This window comes from Perognathus longimembris, chromosome 22, assembly GCF_023159225.1.
Source record: "Perognathus longimembris pacificus isolate PPM17 chromosome 22, ASM2315922v1, whole genome shotgun sequence".
NCBI lineage: Eukaryota > Metazoa > Chordata > Mammalia > Rodentia > Heteromyidae > Perognathus > Perognathus longimembris.
The window spans coordinates 1739221-1755327 of record NC_063182.1 but is presented as its reverse complement, the minus strand read 5'-3'; the positions used below and the strand labels follow the sequence as shown (position 1 = coordinate 1755327).

At 54.3% G+C, this 16107-nt stretch overlaps 1 protein-coding gene across 4 annotated transcripts in view; it reads left to right on the top strand.

Annotated features, from left to right (window-relative positions):
• Nucleotides 1–16107, top strand: part of Ablim3 (actin binding LIM protein family member 3) — an 88951-nt gene that overhangs the window by 59893 nt on the left and 12951 nt on the right. For 3 of the 4 annotated variants that reach the window (XM_048331197.1, XM_048331196.1, XM_048331198.1), the window contains 3 exons: nt 7423–7481; nt 10041–10112; nt 15141–15270. In XM_048331197.1, coding sequence (XP_048187154.1) covers nt 7423–7481; nt 10041–10112; nt 15141–15270 — 261 coding nt within the window. Of the gene's footprint in view, nt 1–7422; nt 7482–10040; nt 10113–13078; nt 13235–14776; nt 14807–15140; nt 15271–16107 lie in introns of all 4 variants that reach the window. The other variant, XM_048331199.1, reaches the window with a different exon arrangement.

Below are 16107 nucleotides of genomic sequence, written 5' to 3'. Positions count from 1 at the left end.
AGCCTCAGGCAGAAACGCCGCTGAGAGGCAGGAGATATTGGTGGTGGTGAGGAAGGGCCTGTCATCCTCTCGTTAATTATACTCATCCCTCCTCTCGTGGCTCCTGCGAGAGTGGGTGTAATTGTAGGGCACTCAAGAGCCCGCCTCGAGGGATGCTGAGCGGTCGTGGAATGAGAGGGCTCGGCTCCGCAAAGCGAGAGTCACGCGCACTCGGGCTGTGGGCGTTGGGTCTCGGCTGCCGCTGAGAACCGGGCCCGGGCCACGTTTACAAGGCAGAGGCGCCAGGACTCAAAACCATACCCTTCAGACGCGGCGGGAGACCCTTCCTCGGGAGAGAAAGGGCCCCGCCAGGGCGCCTGGGTTCAGGCGGCGTCCGAAGTCGGCTGCTGGCTGTTAGGATGGCGTCCCCTCCGCCCGTCTTCCTTCTCCGGTCACGTGAGGGGAATATCACTCTCGCACCCTGGCCCAGTCTATGGAGGCCGCGCTGTGCACCCGGCCTTCTGTTAGGGGGCAGCGATTCAGGCGTGAGGGGACCAGGGGTCCCTCGGGAAGAGGACACCGACCTTAACCACGCGGGAGTCGAAACTCCCAGGGCCAACCGCGAAAGGCGCTGTGAATAGATAGACCTGGAATACATTCGATGGAAATGGGTAGAGCCGGAAGAAATCATGCTAAGCACAGGAAGTGAGACCCAGAGACACAAAGGTCGTGTGCTTTCTCTCGTGTGTGCTGGTTAGGCCTAAATGACATAAGCATATATGACAACACATACACGAGAGTCATATGCACGTATAGAAAGCGTGTTCACGAAAGCAGGGTCCACGCAGTGGGGTGATTCATGTGAGCAACTAACTTAGGGGGTGGCCAAACGTATGCCAGGAAGCTGTGTGGCCGGGGGGGGAGAGGGTCACGGGTGAGATATGGGGTGCAGCCGACAGCTGGAGAAAGGAAGGGCAGGCAAACGACGTCATCGTGCGCAGTGTACGTGTGTGAACACGGATGGGGGACTTTGGGGGGATGGGGGGAGTTGGGAACCGTGGGGGAGGATGCGGACAGGGTGACCTTGGTCAAGGTCATACTCATAGCCTGACCGGTTGAAGGGAGACCCCTGTGCACAACTACTTAAAGACAGTAATAACGGGGCTGGGGATATGGCCTAGTGGCAAGAGTGCCTGCCTCCTATACATGAGGCCCTGGGTTCGATTCCCCAGCACCACATATACAGAAAATGGCCAGAAGTGGCGCTGTGGCTCAAGTGGCAGAGTGCTAGCCTTGAGCAAAAAGAAGCCAGGGACAGTGCTCAGGCTCTGAGTTCAAGGCCCAGGACTGGAAAAAAAAAAAGATAGTAATAACGGTAATCATGTCGAGAGTAAATAGAGAAGGGCCTGGATCAGGTCTGGGAGGCCGGGAAAGGGGGGGCACCTCGCTGGGAACAGAGACCGGGGGTGTGGGTGCCCGCAAAGCTCAGGCCCCCGGCGGCCCAGCCGGTCCTCGCGAGAGTCTTTGGCCCGCTTGTGCTTTCTTTCGTCGTGGTGTGGTGGCTTTCTGACGGACCCTCACTGGAAGAGGCCTGATGTCTGTCTGCAAGAGAACTTCCAGGGCCCCAGGAGATGAGAACAAGTTTTCTTTCATTTGCCTCAAATTCTGTTGTGCGTTCGGTCTTTAAGCGGCTTCTGTAAGGATGCCAGACCTCTAATCTGCCTGCGATCCAAACCCTTCATGGAGGTTTCAGCCAGGAAATTAGGTCACTGATTTTTGTACAGCAAAATAATAGCTTTAAAATGCTGCACGTCTAAGGCCGAACTTACACTGAGATCACAAAGGTTGTAGGACCGAGCGGATTTTTTTCTGCACTCCTAATTGGTTCATTAGATGGACTTTACTCTTGCTCTCAATGTGCCTGCACCCAGGGAAAGGGAGAGGGAAGCCTTCCTCCCCTTCTGTCTATACCACAGGCTACCCCTCCAACCCCATTCCAACACACGGCATGTTTCCAAACTCTTCTTTGTCATCATTTGTATAGTGGACCAAAACCCACCAGGCGGGAAATAATTGATGAAGTCCTAGAACAAATCTCACTGCCAGTAGAAAGTATTGTAACAAAAGTGTAAGTCTTGCCCTACACCAGGGTGGCTCGCACCTGTCATCCTGGCTACTCAGGAGGCTGAGATCTGAGGATCAGGGTTCAAAGCCAACCCCGGGCAGGAAAGTCCAAGAGACTCTTACCTCCAATGAATCACCAAAATGTCAGAAGTAGAGCTGTGGCGCAGATGGGAGAGTGAGAGCCTTGAGCATAAAAAGCTAACCCGCAGTGCCCGGGCACTGAGTTCAATCCCCAGTACCGGTAGGGAGGCAGACAGGCGCTTGTGCGCGCGCACACACACACACACACACACTCACACACACACAGGCACACACACACACACACACAATCGTAAGTCCTCCCAACGATACACATGATAAAATGATGATGATACTAGTAATAACAAAATGTCACCCTGATAACGGTTAAGCATTTAATATTCGCCAGGTACCTTATTACGAGTTTCAACGTCATACGCAGCGCAGCGCCCCAGCAGACCTGTGAGGTAAAAAGTATGAATAGTCTCGCCGACAGAGGTCACAGTGCGTGGCCAGCGTTAGCCGGTCTCCCCTGCTGGGGTTTCTTTAAAGCAATTCTCGATAGAAGTAGCCATGTACCCCTGCCGGCCTTCTGAATTCTGCGACTGTCCTGAAACCGTTGGCTGAACGCGTCAGGTAGGTGTGTTTCCTGAGAAAGAAAGTCTGTCGCATGGGGCTGGGAATACGGCCTAGTGGCAAGAGCACTTGCCTCCTACACGTGAAGCTCTCGGTTGGATTCCCCAGCACCACATATATGGAAAACGGCCAGAAGCGGCGCTGTGGCTCAGGTGGCGGAGTGCTAGCCTTGAGCAAAAAGAAGCCAGGGACAGTGCTCAGGCCCTGAGTCCAAGGCCCAGGACTGGCCAAAAAAAAAAAAAAAGAAAAAGAAAAAAAGAAAGTCTGTCGCTTTCATCAGATTTTCAGAAATGTGTCCATGGCCCCAAATGGAGAAAGAGCCTTGGTTCTGGGTTCCTCAGATAGCAGCCGGGCCCTTGCATGCCTCCACAGAGCCCCTCTGTCGTACAGCTGAGTCTATTTCAGACCATGGTGTGTTTTTAGCTCAGATGACACAGGATCTTGGTATCTGGAGGTCTGACTTTCGGGTACAGCTGGGGATAAGGCCTCCCTTCCTCTAACGAGTAACTCACAAGTGAGTTCCGCCGGTACAGATGGGGGCATCTACCAGTATCTCCAAACCCCCTTTCCCATGTGTCATGCTGCAAATTGCTATGGTTTCATAGTTTAGCATTGCTACTTGACATTGGATCGCTCTCCTGACAGCTTAGGTAGTAGGAGTAAGATGTTAAAACTTTCCATCTCATGTTTCCCCAATCCTACTATATAATTTCAGAGTCTTCCTGAGTTGCTGTTTCCTAGCCTGACTGTGCCGAACATATTTCGTTTTAAATAGAGTACATTTTAATTTTTGACGAGCTACCTTTTTCATTTTAGACTGAAGGGTTCTCAAGCATCTTGAATCGTAAAGAGAGTATTGCAGTGTGGCATGTGAGGATTGTATTTCAGAAGTAAGGGTACAACCAGCTCCTCTCTGGCCACCACCAACTCAAGAAGACGTGGCCATTTTCCCTGCCAGTCTCACGTCGCATCTGCTTCCTCAGACACCTTGTCCGCGTCGGTCGGAATTAGGTCTAGGGTGGAGATCTCCCGGGTTGGCTTCCTCTATTTCCTGAGGAACAGAATTGCCTTCGGGGCAGGTGTAGAGCTTGTCAGATACTCAGGCTTTCCTGTGATGAGATGTTTCATTAGTCTGGACTTTTTAGGTGACAGAAACCCAACTCAGAGCAGGCTAGGCCAAAGGGAACAGGCTGCTGGCCTTGCAGAACTGAGAAGCATCTGGAAACCGCTGTCCGTGTGTCATCGGGGGCTCTCCTCCATGCGGGTTTGTTTGTTGTGGTTTGGGTCTGGGTTCTTTTTGCTCCGGGCCAGCGCTCTGCCACTTGAGCCACGTCCCCACCTTCAGCGCTTGCCGGCAGACAAGCCGAGCGGGTGGCCCGGCCCTCGAGGCCTCCCAGGCTCCGCGGCACAGGGCCGTCGCGAGGGTCGGGCTTATTACAGAGCCCGGCCCTGCCGGCTCTCTCCACACGCGCTCCTGAGAAGCGCTCGGGCTGGCTGCGCCGGGCTGGAACGGACTCCCCAGTGCCGGCTGCTGGCCCGGTACCGTCACCGTTGAGGACCCTCGGTGCTCTGCGTGGAGCGCAGCAGAGGTCCGTTATTGCTCTTCTCTATTAAGTGCCATTGTTATAAAGTTCACAGGCCCAGGAACAGGCTCTCTCTAACACTGAATTAAAATAATACCTAAGTCCCCAGTATGCTGTGTGTGCGTGTGTGTGCGTGTGCGTGTGCGCGTGTGCGCGTGTGCGTGTCACGCACATGCTGCGTTACCAAGCACAGGGACCAGGCACGGCGTTGGGCTCGGGGATGGCGTCCGTGGAACACAATGCCCACGCTCTCCCCGCCGGGTGTCAGCTTGCTGTTAGCGTCATCTGCTGAGCTGCTGACCGAGGGTGTCGCTTCAGCTGACCACGCCAGGCTCTGGTCGCGCCCGCCTGTAATCCCGCCTACTCGGGAGACCGAGATCTGAGGGTCATGATTCCAAGTCTGTGGCACTGTTATCGCTCACCAACCACCAGAAGACTGGAGGTGGCACGGTGGCTCAAGGTGGTAGCGTGCTAGCCTGGAGCGCTGGCGCTCAGGGACAGGGCCTAGGCCCTGAGTTCAAGCCCCACCACCAACCACAAATAAATAAACAAGTCTCCTTATCACCTTTTTTTTTTTAACCTTTACTTATCTGAGTTTACTGCTAACTCTCAGGAAATTCTTTTTTGATCTTCTTTTACTTATATCATTTTGCGCTACTAACTCCCAGATCTCTTGGGTTTTTGTTTCATTTCCGGTTTCATTTTCTTTACAGCTTTTGATACTTACCAGTCACCTCCTGTTTCTTGTTTTAAATAAGCTTTCCCATACACAAAAGGCTGAAGTACTGGCCATTTGTGGCTGTTTTATTTCAGATAAGTTCAGTGTCATGGAGTCAAAAAGTAAGAGACGGTTCAACCTGAGCCCCAGCGTACACACACACACACATCGCCTCCCAGGAGGACTCCGGCCTTCGGCACCTCCTCCTAATCTCGTCTTCCTCTCAGACCTCTGTGTCAGCCTCGTCCATTTCCTAGTGACCTGGGTCACAGGTTTTTTGCCACACAGCCCCAGTCATAAACAACTCCTAGTGGATTCAGGAGTGACTCCAAAAGGAACCGGAAATGCTCTCTAATTTAAACTCCCCAAAGAAACTCAGCTTGGTTGGCAGTGGACACACCCTGTGCTGGCTGACTCAAGCCACAGACCCAGAGTCCCTCTACTGGACTCTGAGAACCACTGCATTCTACCTAGGAAGGCATCAAGCATAATGGAATAATTGAATAATTGAGACTAGCCAGGAATATCGGCAGAAAAGATTCCTACAACAGTCGTACTCTACAAAAGACGCAATTGGACCTAGATTCAAAATCTTGGCCAGATGCTGCTGTCTTATCCCTGTAACCCTAGCTATCCAGGAGACAAATATCTAAGGATTGCAGTTCAAAGCCAGCCCATGCAGATAAATCTGAGACTCTTATCTCCAGTTAGACAGCTGAAAACCAAAGGTCAAGGTGTGAGTCTCGTGGTAGAATGTCAGCCTTGAGCAAAAAAAGCCAAGTGAGAATGTAAAGCCCCAGTACTGGTGCAGAGAGAGAGAGAGAGAGGTCTTAGACTTTGCATCAAAAATTTTAAAACCTAGCTAGGCATTGGTGGCTCACATCTGCAGTCCTAGCTACTCAGGAGGCTGAGAACTGTGGATCACAGTTCAAAGCCATCCTAGTCAGGAAAGGACTCATCTCCAATGAACTAGTCACAAAAAGCCAGAAGTGGCGCTGTGGCTCAAGCGGTAGAGTGCCAGCCTTGAGCAAAAAGAAGCTCAGGGACAGTGCCCAGGCCCTGAGTCCAAGCCCCAGGACCAACACACAGACACACAAAAAAATGCCTTTAAAAAATCTTGTAGGTGAAAATAATCTCCAAGACCTCCCAAGTCCGCATTGTAATTCAGATGAAGAAATTGAGACCCAGAGAGAGGATGCATTGTGGTAGAGCAGACACAAAAACCCAGAGCACTATACTTGGGGCGGATCGATGCTCTTCTCTGCTCTGGGGTCTGATTAATTGACCTAACACCACTCCCTGTCCCTTCGCAAGTATTCCAGACCTAGGGGCACCAGGAAGCGAACCATACTGGGAAATATATCCTAGAAACAAAGTCAGACAAACAAACGCCATCTGGAGAATCAGGAATCCAGCCATTTGTTGGTGTCTTTCCTTTTAGGGCTTATTAAGAGAGGATTGGCTCCCTAGGGGTGATATGTTCCTATTTTTCCTTCTAATCCAGGACACCTGCCCCATCAGTGAGGAATGCGCACTATTTGGAGCTTCTGAGCATGTGGCTAGCCACCTGTTGCTCATGCCTTTCCAAATCGGCCTCGAGTTGGGCTGGCCGACTGTGCATCCACTCACAATAAAATGCGGGCACCGGGAACACAAATAGACTCCGCTTGGGGAGCCTGGCGTCTCTGGGGAATTAGGAGGTCAAGACAACGCTCTTGGGCAGGATATGCACCGCTTAAGAGCATCGGTGTGCCCTTAAAGGCAGTCATTCTAACAAGCCATAAGTCTGAAGAGAAAGGCAGTCTGGAGAGTTTGCTGTTGTCTGTCATTTCCTTTCACCCCCCCTCCCCCCCCCACTGCCATTCGTTCATGGAAGGAATATTTATTCACCACCTGCTATGTTCACTCACTGCTGCTCATCACCCATTCACCTCGCTGACACGTACGGCCCCCCACTAAGGCCAAAGCCGCCCATGGACGCTGTGGGAGCTAGACCCAGGGGCAGTGCTGTTGATGTAGTAAGCCCACAGACCGCTGGGACTTAAAGCTGTGCGTATGAAGACAGCCATAGTGTGCTATGGAACCGAGAGGAGAGAGGAGTCACCCCCGGCTGGCAGGTAAGGAAGTTGGCAGGGGCCTCCTGTGAGACCTGAGCTGGATAAGTAGGTAGGATTTGGGCCACACACACACACACACACACACACACACACACACACACACACACACAGAAAAGGTGTGTGAGCAGTGAGACTGGACCGCCAGTGGCTCTTCAGGCAGCTCAGGAAGACAGGGCGGAAAAGGAAAGGTTCAAAGCGCTGGTAAGCTGCAAAGGTCTGAGCCTCTGTTCTTTTTCTGGGCCCTTAGGTTCGGAGGTGTGGCACCCCATCTGCAAGCAAGCAGCGCGGGCAGAGAAGAAGCTGAAGGTGAGCAAGCTGGGTCCTCTGCGGCCAGCTGTAGCCGCCAGCGAGGGGAGCTGTGTGTTAGTGGCAGGTCTTCCGACTGCGAAGGGGACCTGGGCAGAATGTGGGGGTGCGGGGAACAGCACTGGATCTCCAGCGTGTTTTCACATCCTGGTCTCGACTGTCGACTTGGCCCCTCGAGACTTTACTATGTGGGGCTAATCTCATCGACTAAAATCACAAAGGTACAGTGTCTGCCCAACGATTACTACGTCTCCTTTGCCACTTCATCCGCTTCATGTGGTTTGATTGCAGAGCTGCACTACCAATGTGTAGTGTTTTGTTGTGTTGTGCTTTTTTGAGCTATTCGTAAATCTTTTTTTCCCCCCAAAGCTTGTGCCATTTACGACGTGAAAAGACCCAATCTCCACCTCTTTGGAGGCAGTTCCCAGACGGAGTTATTCTTTAAAGCCCTGATGCTTGGTTTATGTCTATCATGTCCTCGTAGAATTTTCAACTTAATATTTTCCTTTAAATCACCTCACTACTTTTTTTAACTCGCTGCTTTTTACTTAACATAAAATATAATCTTATAATTCCAAGCAGAAACTAGTGTAATTCTTGCTAGAAAGGGAAGGCAACCATAGAATTCATTCAATGACAATGAAATAGTTATGAAGAATCTTTTACACAAGTCTCAAAATTTAGGTTATTTTTAATTTAAAGCTTCATATTCTGAAGTCTTTTTTCTTTAAGAAAGACAGACAGACAGATCCTTAAAATTCTAGTTACTTTGGCCAGTGCTCTCCTTAGTTTAAAAGTGGGCAGGGGGGCTGGGGATATAGCCTAGTGGCAAGAGTGCCTGCCTCGGATACACGAGGCCCTAGGTTCGATTCCCCAGCACCACATATACAGAAAACGGCCAGAAGCGGCGCTGTGGCTCAAGTGGCAGAGTGCTAGCCTTGAGCAAAAAGAAGCCAGGGACAGTGCTCAGGCCCTGAGTCCAAGGCCCAGGACTGGCCACAAAAAAAAAAAAAAAAAGTGGGCAGGGGTGGAGAATTAGTAAGGGGAATTATGGCAGTTGTTGAAATGTTTTAGCACCAAATTAAGAGTTCTCTTCCATTTAGTCAGGAAGATTGAAATAAAATGTTGAATTTTATTCTCTCTCACTTTATGATTTGGTATCGCAGAATGTTCTACCTAAATTCATCTTCCTAAGTCCACTCTAAGCTCAGCATGCAAAGTTTGGCCGGGCACCAGGGGCTCTAGTCTGTAATCCCAGCTCATCGGGACTCTCATCTCCAATTAATCACTAAAGAGGCTGGACGTGAAAGCGTGGCTTACGTGGTATAGTGCCAGCCTTGAGTGAAGAAACCAAAGGACAGTGCCCAGGCTCTGAGTTGAAGCGCAAGTACAGGAAAAAAAAAATCCAGAGTTTGAGAAATTGCACGCTTGGCATTGTAGGGTGAGAGAGAACTGAGCGATCCGATTCGTTTTGCACACCGGGAATCTCCGGTCTCTCAGGTCAGGAATTCCCTCGTGGTCCCCCGGATTCCCAACCTGCTGACCTTTCCACGGCAGCACACACCCCAAGGATTGCTCTGAACCGAGCCTGGGCAAGAGTGTCTGTAGACACTTATCTCCAACGAACCAACAGAGAACCGGAAGTGACTCTGTGGTTCAAAGTGTTAGAGCACTAGCACTGAGCGAAAAAGCTCAGGGACAGCGCCCAGGCCTTGAATTCGAGCCCCGTGATCAACAACAGACAGACACACACACACACATACACACACACGCATTCTGTCCAGCAACTTGAAGTTCTGTGCATTTTGGATTTTTATTTATACTTGGACTTTAAAATAATATAAGAAAGTTAACTGTAATTAAATGACTTGAATTTCTTTCTTTTTTTTTTTTTTTGCCAGTCCTGGGCCTTGAACTCAGAGCCTGAGCACTGTCCCTGACTTTTTGCTCAAGGCTCTCTGCCATTTGAGCCACAGCGCCACTTCTGGCTTTTTCTATATATGTGGTGCTGAGGAATCGAACCCAGGACTTCATGTATAGGAGACAAGCACTTTACTACTAGGCCGTATTCCCAGCCCAACTTGAATTTCTCATTGACAGAAATTCCAGAAAAAGAATACAATTTGTAGAAATAAATTGACTGGGCAATAAAAGGAATGTTACTATATATATATATATATATACACATATAAACACTTGAGCTTTCAGGCAAGAAGTGTCCATCAAATTCCAACAGAACATTTCACAAGGCTAGGTTACATCGCATCAGACATTTCAGACCACCAGGGTTTTGTTTTTTAATGTAGAAGGGTTTCATAGACAGAGAGAAGAGTCCTATAAATTGACCTTTGGGAATAACTCAACATGCTTTACACTAGTGAAAGCTCAAATAAATATATGAAATATTCTGTTTTTTAAAAAGTAGAAAATCAAAAGACAGAAGCAGAGAGACTTGTCACAGGAACGCTGGTGTGCCCCCGAAGAGCTGCCTTTACCCCTGCCCTCCCCCCCCCGCCCCCTGGGCACCCCTCCTCACCCCCGTCTTCATCTTTCCCACAGCATAGACGGACATCTGAGACTTCCATCTCCCCCCCTGGGTCCAGCATCGGGTCCCCCAACCGCGTCATCTGCGTACGTATCCCCGCCCCGCGACCGCGGGCCTCCGTCATTCTCACTCCTGGGCCAAGGGCGAAAGGGTGTGCGTCCGTCTGATGGTGTTGTGAGTCTGTAATGAGCCAGACCTTGAGCCGGGCCCCGGGGGGACAGACGTACAGGACACGACCTCTGTCCACACACACACACACACACACACACACACACACACACGATCTAGTAAGCCAGTCATTGGAGGGAGAGCCTGGAGACCCGTGGAGTACTTGGGAGAAAGTGCCATTGCAGGAGCCCTGGCTGAGTTCTTCTTCCAGCAAGGTGCCTTCTCGCCTCCTCCTTCACTGAGACAGGGCAAGAGAAAACCGGGGCTCAGAGCGGTATTCGGAGTGTGGTAGGACACTGACAGGCAGTCGTGGTGTGCGATGAAGAAGCAGGAAGGAGAAGGAAGCCACACACGGCTGTGCAAGACATGCACACCCGAAGGAGAGCTCTCTGGGCACGCCGGTAGCCCAGCATGGAGCAGAGCAACGGCGACAGGTGTTGATCTAGACGGTGTCAGAGGTCCTGTGGACGTAGAAAGTCCTGGTTCATCCCACCCGCGTGGGCCGGGCCTCTCCGAGGTGCCGGGGACCGTGCAGTGGGCCTCACAGAGCTGCGCCCCGGCTGGGGGCCTTCCCCCCTGACGCCGGACCCACGAAGCCGTCGCCGACCAGCTGCAGTCATGGTGAGCGCCACGAAGAAGCAGCGTCCTGCTGCTGCTGCAGAGGAGCCGAGAGCCGTGCAGGAGGGGTGGGAAGAAGGCATTCCAGAGGGAGAACCTCGGGGGCTCACACCAGAGGACAGAAGAGCGACAGAAGCCTCCATGGGAGATGGGAGCGGCCAGCGGCAAACAGCATTGTGACCGAGCGCGCGCTCCTGCAGCCTTTGAGAAGCCCGAGGAGCCAGGCGTGCCAGAAATCGCCACAGTCCCCAACTCTCCCAGCCCAGGTGGGCGCCTGACGCCAGGACTACGTCAGGACTCCTGGTCCCCGTGGAGTGTCCTGTTGGTTTGATCCCGGTGAAGCCCACGGATGGCACCATTTCCTTTTCTCTCCTCCTTCAGTCAGATGAAGGACAGACGTGGGCGCCGTCGACTGCCGCTTTCCTAGGGGCCGGCGCTCCCACGTGGCTTCCATGGAGAACAAGCCACGCTCCTCTTTCTTTCTTCTGTGGTTCCGTGGATTCGACCCACAGCTTCACGCCCCTCGGGCAGGACCTGGGCCATTGAACCGCGTCCCCCCCCCCCCAGCGCAAGACAGGTGACTCTGCTCACGGGCTGCGTCCGTTGGCGATCCCGTCCACAAATGGAGAGAAGACGGAACCCCCCACCCCCCACCCCCAGTATAGATGGGACCCGACGGCAGCAGGGGGCGTGGGCTCAGTGCCGGGTTCGAGGTGACCGTGAGCCGGTCCCCAGAGGGGCGTGAGCAGGCTGTGGGCACTGGGGAAGCCGCGGCCCCGGAAGGCCGCTGTGTGTGTCTCCCTAGCTGCCGTCCCGCGCCTCCGCGGGGCCTCGCTAGCTGGCGAGGGGTTCGGGAGCGGCCGGGGGCTCGCGGGGAAGGGTTTGTAAACGCCGAGGCCGGTCACCCCGATCCAGGCATCCCTCCCGCGCGCTCCGCGGCCCTCGCCCAGCGCCCCGCACACAGCTCCGCACGCCCCTGCCGTCAGATCGCCCGATAGAGAGCTCCAGAATCGGAGGAAAGAAGAATAATCCCCTCTGTAGGAGCAAAATGACAGAAAGGTAGAACGCCGGCTTCATTTTCATAGACACACGTGGGGGGCGCACTGTGGAAACAGCATCACTGGTGAACCTGGAGGGGGCGGGTTCTCTCCAGCGTCCCTCCGTCCCCCCGACTTCCAGCCACCAACCCCCTCCGTTCTGGGCCCCGCCCGCCCGTCATCCGGCCTCCAGACCCGAGGGTCACTCCCGGCGCTGTCAGCGGGGCTGTTATAAGAAGCGATGTGAGCCGACCACTCCCGAGGTTCGGAGCAGCGCGCCACGGTGTCCACGCGCCCGTCGAGACGAGTTTGCAAGATGCCAAAGCCCCGCCAAGGTCAAGGTGAACGTCCAGGGCAAAAGGCACCAGGGGCTTCAGCAAGCGGACTCGGAGAACGTTGCAGGGATACTGCAGACTTCTTGGTCTGCATCCCGTGGCCTGTGTCTTCAAATACGTTCCCCAGGCTTTCCAGATGATGACAGGAACCACAGAGGCACGTCCCGGTTGACCCTCAAAGATGGCAGGGGGTGGAGGAAACGGCCGGAGGACATAAATAGGGACGGGCCACGGGCGCCGGGTCTGGAGTTTGCGTCTTGGTGGCTGTGTGTGAACTTGGGCAAGTCCACTGATTTCTCTGTGGTTTTGTTTCCTTGTTCCAAACACTGATAATGCTATGAAGAATGGTAAATCGTGTTGATTGAATGAGTTAATCCACGTAAGGCGTAGAGACAGGGCCCGGTTCGTCACAGGTGCTCACCAAATGCTGGCTGGTGTTTTACTACCGCGACTCATCCCTTTCTGCTCTTGTTCTATACAGCATCTGGGGTTGAAATGCCCTCCCTAGGTGGAGCTGGCTGGTAGCGAGCACCATAATGTAGAGGTGACACTGGATTCAAAGCTAGTACAAGTTATGGGACCTTTTGACCTTCATTTTTCTCATCTAGAAAACAGAATGATATTGACACCTTCACAGAGGCCTTATGACATTGAGAAGAAATCGTCCCTCCAAAGCGAGCGGGCTGATACACAATACGTGTCCAACACGAGCCCTGTTGGAATGGGCGGCCTCTGGCTTTTCCTAACAATCCACGACTCTTCCACCCGAGCCTAATCTACCGTCTCTCGCGGGAACTGGAGCAGCTCATTCTTCCTCTGCCTTGTTTCCGTTTCCGCCGCTCTCTTTCCCTCTTACCTTTCTTTTTCTTTCCTGTCCACTTCCCTCTTCCCCAGGCTAAAGTGGATAATGAGATCCTTAATTACAAAGACCTGGCAGCCCTCCCCAAGGTGAAGTCCATCTACGAGGTGCAGCGCCCCGACCTCATTTCCTATGAGCCTCATTCCAGATACACGTCCGACGAGATGCTGGAGCGATGCGGCTACGGAGAGGTACCCCCGCTCACCCTCTCCGGGCTGCCGAAGACCCAGGGTCCCCCTCGGCTCCGGCCCGCCTCATGACACATGGCCTGGCCTCCCTAGTGCCGGCCCCAAACGCTTCTAAACTGACATTGGTAACCAACACGTCAACTTTAGAAGTCTCACCCCCGCCCCCGTGCTCCCCCAAATACGGCTTCTTTAGGAACAGTGAGACGTCGAATTGGTATTTCTACCACCTAGACAAGGGTAGCAGAGTCCCCACCACAGAACCGCCTCTTGTTCCCAATCCCCACTGCTTCCTGTCAGGCCCACCACGGGAGCCCGGAGCCTGTACCTGCTCACCGCTGACGCCGCCGTTTCTCTCGCGGTGAAGCGTTTTTGCTTCTCCTCAGCCCTTGGCTCTCATCCCCTGCCAGGCTCCATAGCTCCCGACCCTCATAGCCCCTGGTTAGCCATGCTTTCCTGGGTTTTTGTGCCCGTGTTTAAGCTCCCGTGCTCAGAGCGAAAGACACATTCCTAAAGACTCGGCCATCAGATGATTTCGGAAACAGGTGGCTTCTAGACAAGAGGGGAAGTTTTCTGGCCAAGGCAGGGCGGCGTCCGCATTGGGGGGGGGGGGGGGTCTTGGTGTCCATGTCCCCGATTGCTCCCCTCATCCCCGAGCCTGTGGGCTGCGATGGTGTCGAGCAGAAGGAGCCTGCCCTGTCCGTCGCAGGACCTGACAGGCCTGTGTCCGCAGCAATCCCGCAGCGCACGGAAGGGACCTCACTCCACTTGGTTGGAAGGCCCAGTGTTGCGGGGGGGGGGGGGGGTCTCTGGACTCTGGCTCCCCAAAGCGAACCGAGCCCAGGGGATGCCATGTTCGTAGAAGCTGATTTTCCTTCTGCATCTAGAGACGGGCAAGCGGGGTCCAAGACCACCGGCCCCCTCCCCTCCCAATCCCTGAACAGATGTTTTGGCTCCTTCACGGAACGGCTTTTCAAATGTGAATGAGCTGTCAACATGAAAACATTAGGCGATTTCATCTAAGAATCTGCTTCTCTGACTTGCCTTGGATAGTAAGAAGCTGGTGGGCGTCGGATGGGTGCCCGCCAGCCCTGACCCCTGCAGCTCAGAGACCGCAGCCCTGTCACCAAGACACTCGGCCCCTAGCTTGCTACCCAGCCCCCCCCCCACGCCCAGCAGCCTCTCGATGGGGGTGACCGGGCTCTCGCTCAGCCCTGCATTTGCCTCGTGAGCCACAGAGGGATGGGGAGCCAGGAAAGAGATAGCAGGGAGCTGTCACAGGAGCTCCGAGCTCACACTGGGGAGACCAGAGGGGAAGCCAAGGCCCACCACTTCCCCCTCGGAGCCCCTCCGCGTCGAAGCGGGGCACGATCACCAAGCGTCCAGCCTCTGGTCAGCGGCTCTGACATGGCTGAACTCTTGAGAGGCGTTGCCGGGAAGGGAACCGGGGCCCTCCCTCCGTTTAACCCCACCCTGTGCCTTTCTCTTTGCCCTTCTCTCTCCCTGTGCGCTCTCTCTGTGGCTGCCTTCAAACTCTCCACTCCTCAGTCGCTGGGAACATTGTCTCCTTACTCCCAGGTAATCAGGACCACAGAGAGCCCCAAGGACCACGGTGCCTGGTCCAAGGTGTTCCCCACCATCAGGGCTGGGGCTCGCAGTCGTGGGGGGGGGGGGGGGAATCTCGGGGATGAGTGGTGATCCCAGGTCGGGACTCCAGGGTCCATGTGAGGACCTCGAGGGGTGTTTGAAGGCCCTGGAGAGGCTCGACCACCCTCCTCCAGTGTGTGTATGACTCAGAAATGGAGTCTGTATCCACGCCTGAGCCTCCAGAACCCCAGACTCCATGGCCTGTGCCCACCTCCAGGACCTCAGGCCCTGCTCACCTCCCCTCCTCTCCTCCTCCTCCCCCCAGGACATCTATGAGAACCTGGACCTCCGGCAGAGAAGAGCCTCCAGCCCGGGCTACATCGACTCCCCCACCTACAGCCGGCAGGGCATGTCCCCCACCTTCTCCCGTTCACCCCACCACTACTACCGCGCAGGTAAGGCAGGCGAACCCCCAAAGACAAAGAGCTGGGAGCCCCGCAGAGATTGGGTGTCAGTCCCTGGGCTGCACTCCCGGGGCAGAACACGGCCTCCTGGACACCCTGGTGACGGGGCGGGCCTCACCCAGTCCCTAAGATGCCCCAGCAGGGGCAAAGACAGTAATAGGGCACTGAGAAGCCGCAGGAAGACGGGTGGGAGAGGGAGGAATGGCGATCAGCCTGGCATCCCACCAGTCCACCGGCCAGGAACAGGGCGGGGGCCTGGCTTTCACCCAAGGCCCACCCGCGCCCAGCCCGTCCGGGCATGCCCGGGGTGCATGCATGGAGGGAAGGGTAATTGAGGGGAGGATCCCAGGTAGAAGCTCGGCCATTGGCGCGCAGGAGGGAAGTGGGTGGAGCTTGTCTCTGCAGACACTCAGCATTGGTGCGCAGGAGGGAAGTGGGTGGAGCTTGTCTCTGCAGACACTCAGCATTGGTGCGCAGGAGGGAAGTAGGTGGAGCTTGTCTCTGCAGACACTCAGCATTGGTGCGCAGGAGGGAAGTGGGTGGAGCTTGTCTCTGCAGATACTCAGCCATTGGCGCGCAGGGGAGAAGTGGGTGGAGCTTATTTCTGCAGACCCTCGGCCATTGGCTCAGAAGCGAGTGGAGCTGGTCTCTGCAGACGCTCAGCCATTGGCGTGCAGGGGGGAAGTGGGTGGAGCTTGTCTCTGTAGACACTCAGCCATTGGCGTACGGGGGGAAGTGGGTGGAGCTTGTCTCTGTAGACACTCAGCCATTGGCACGGAAGCGGGTGGAGCTTGTCTGCAGACGCTCGGCATTGGCGCACAGGAGAGA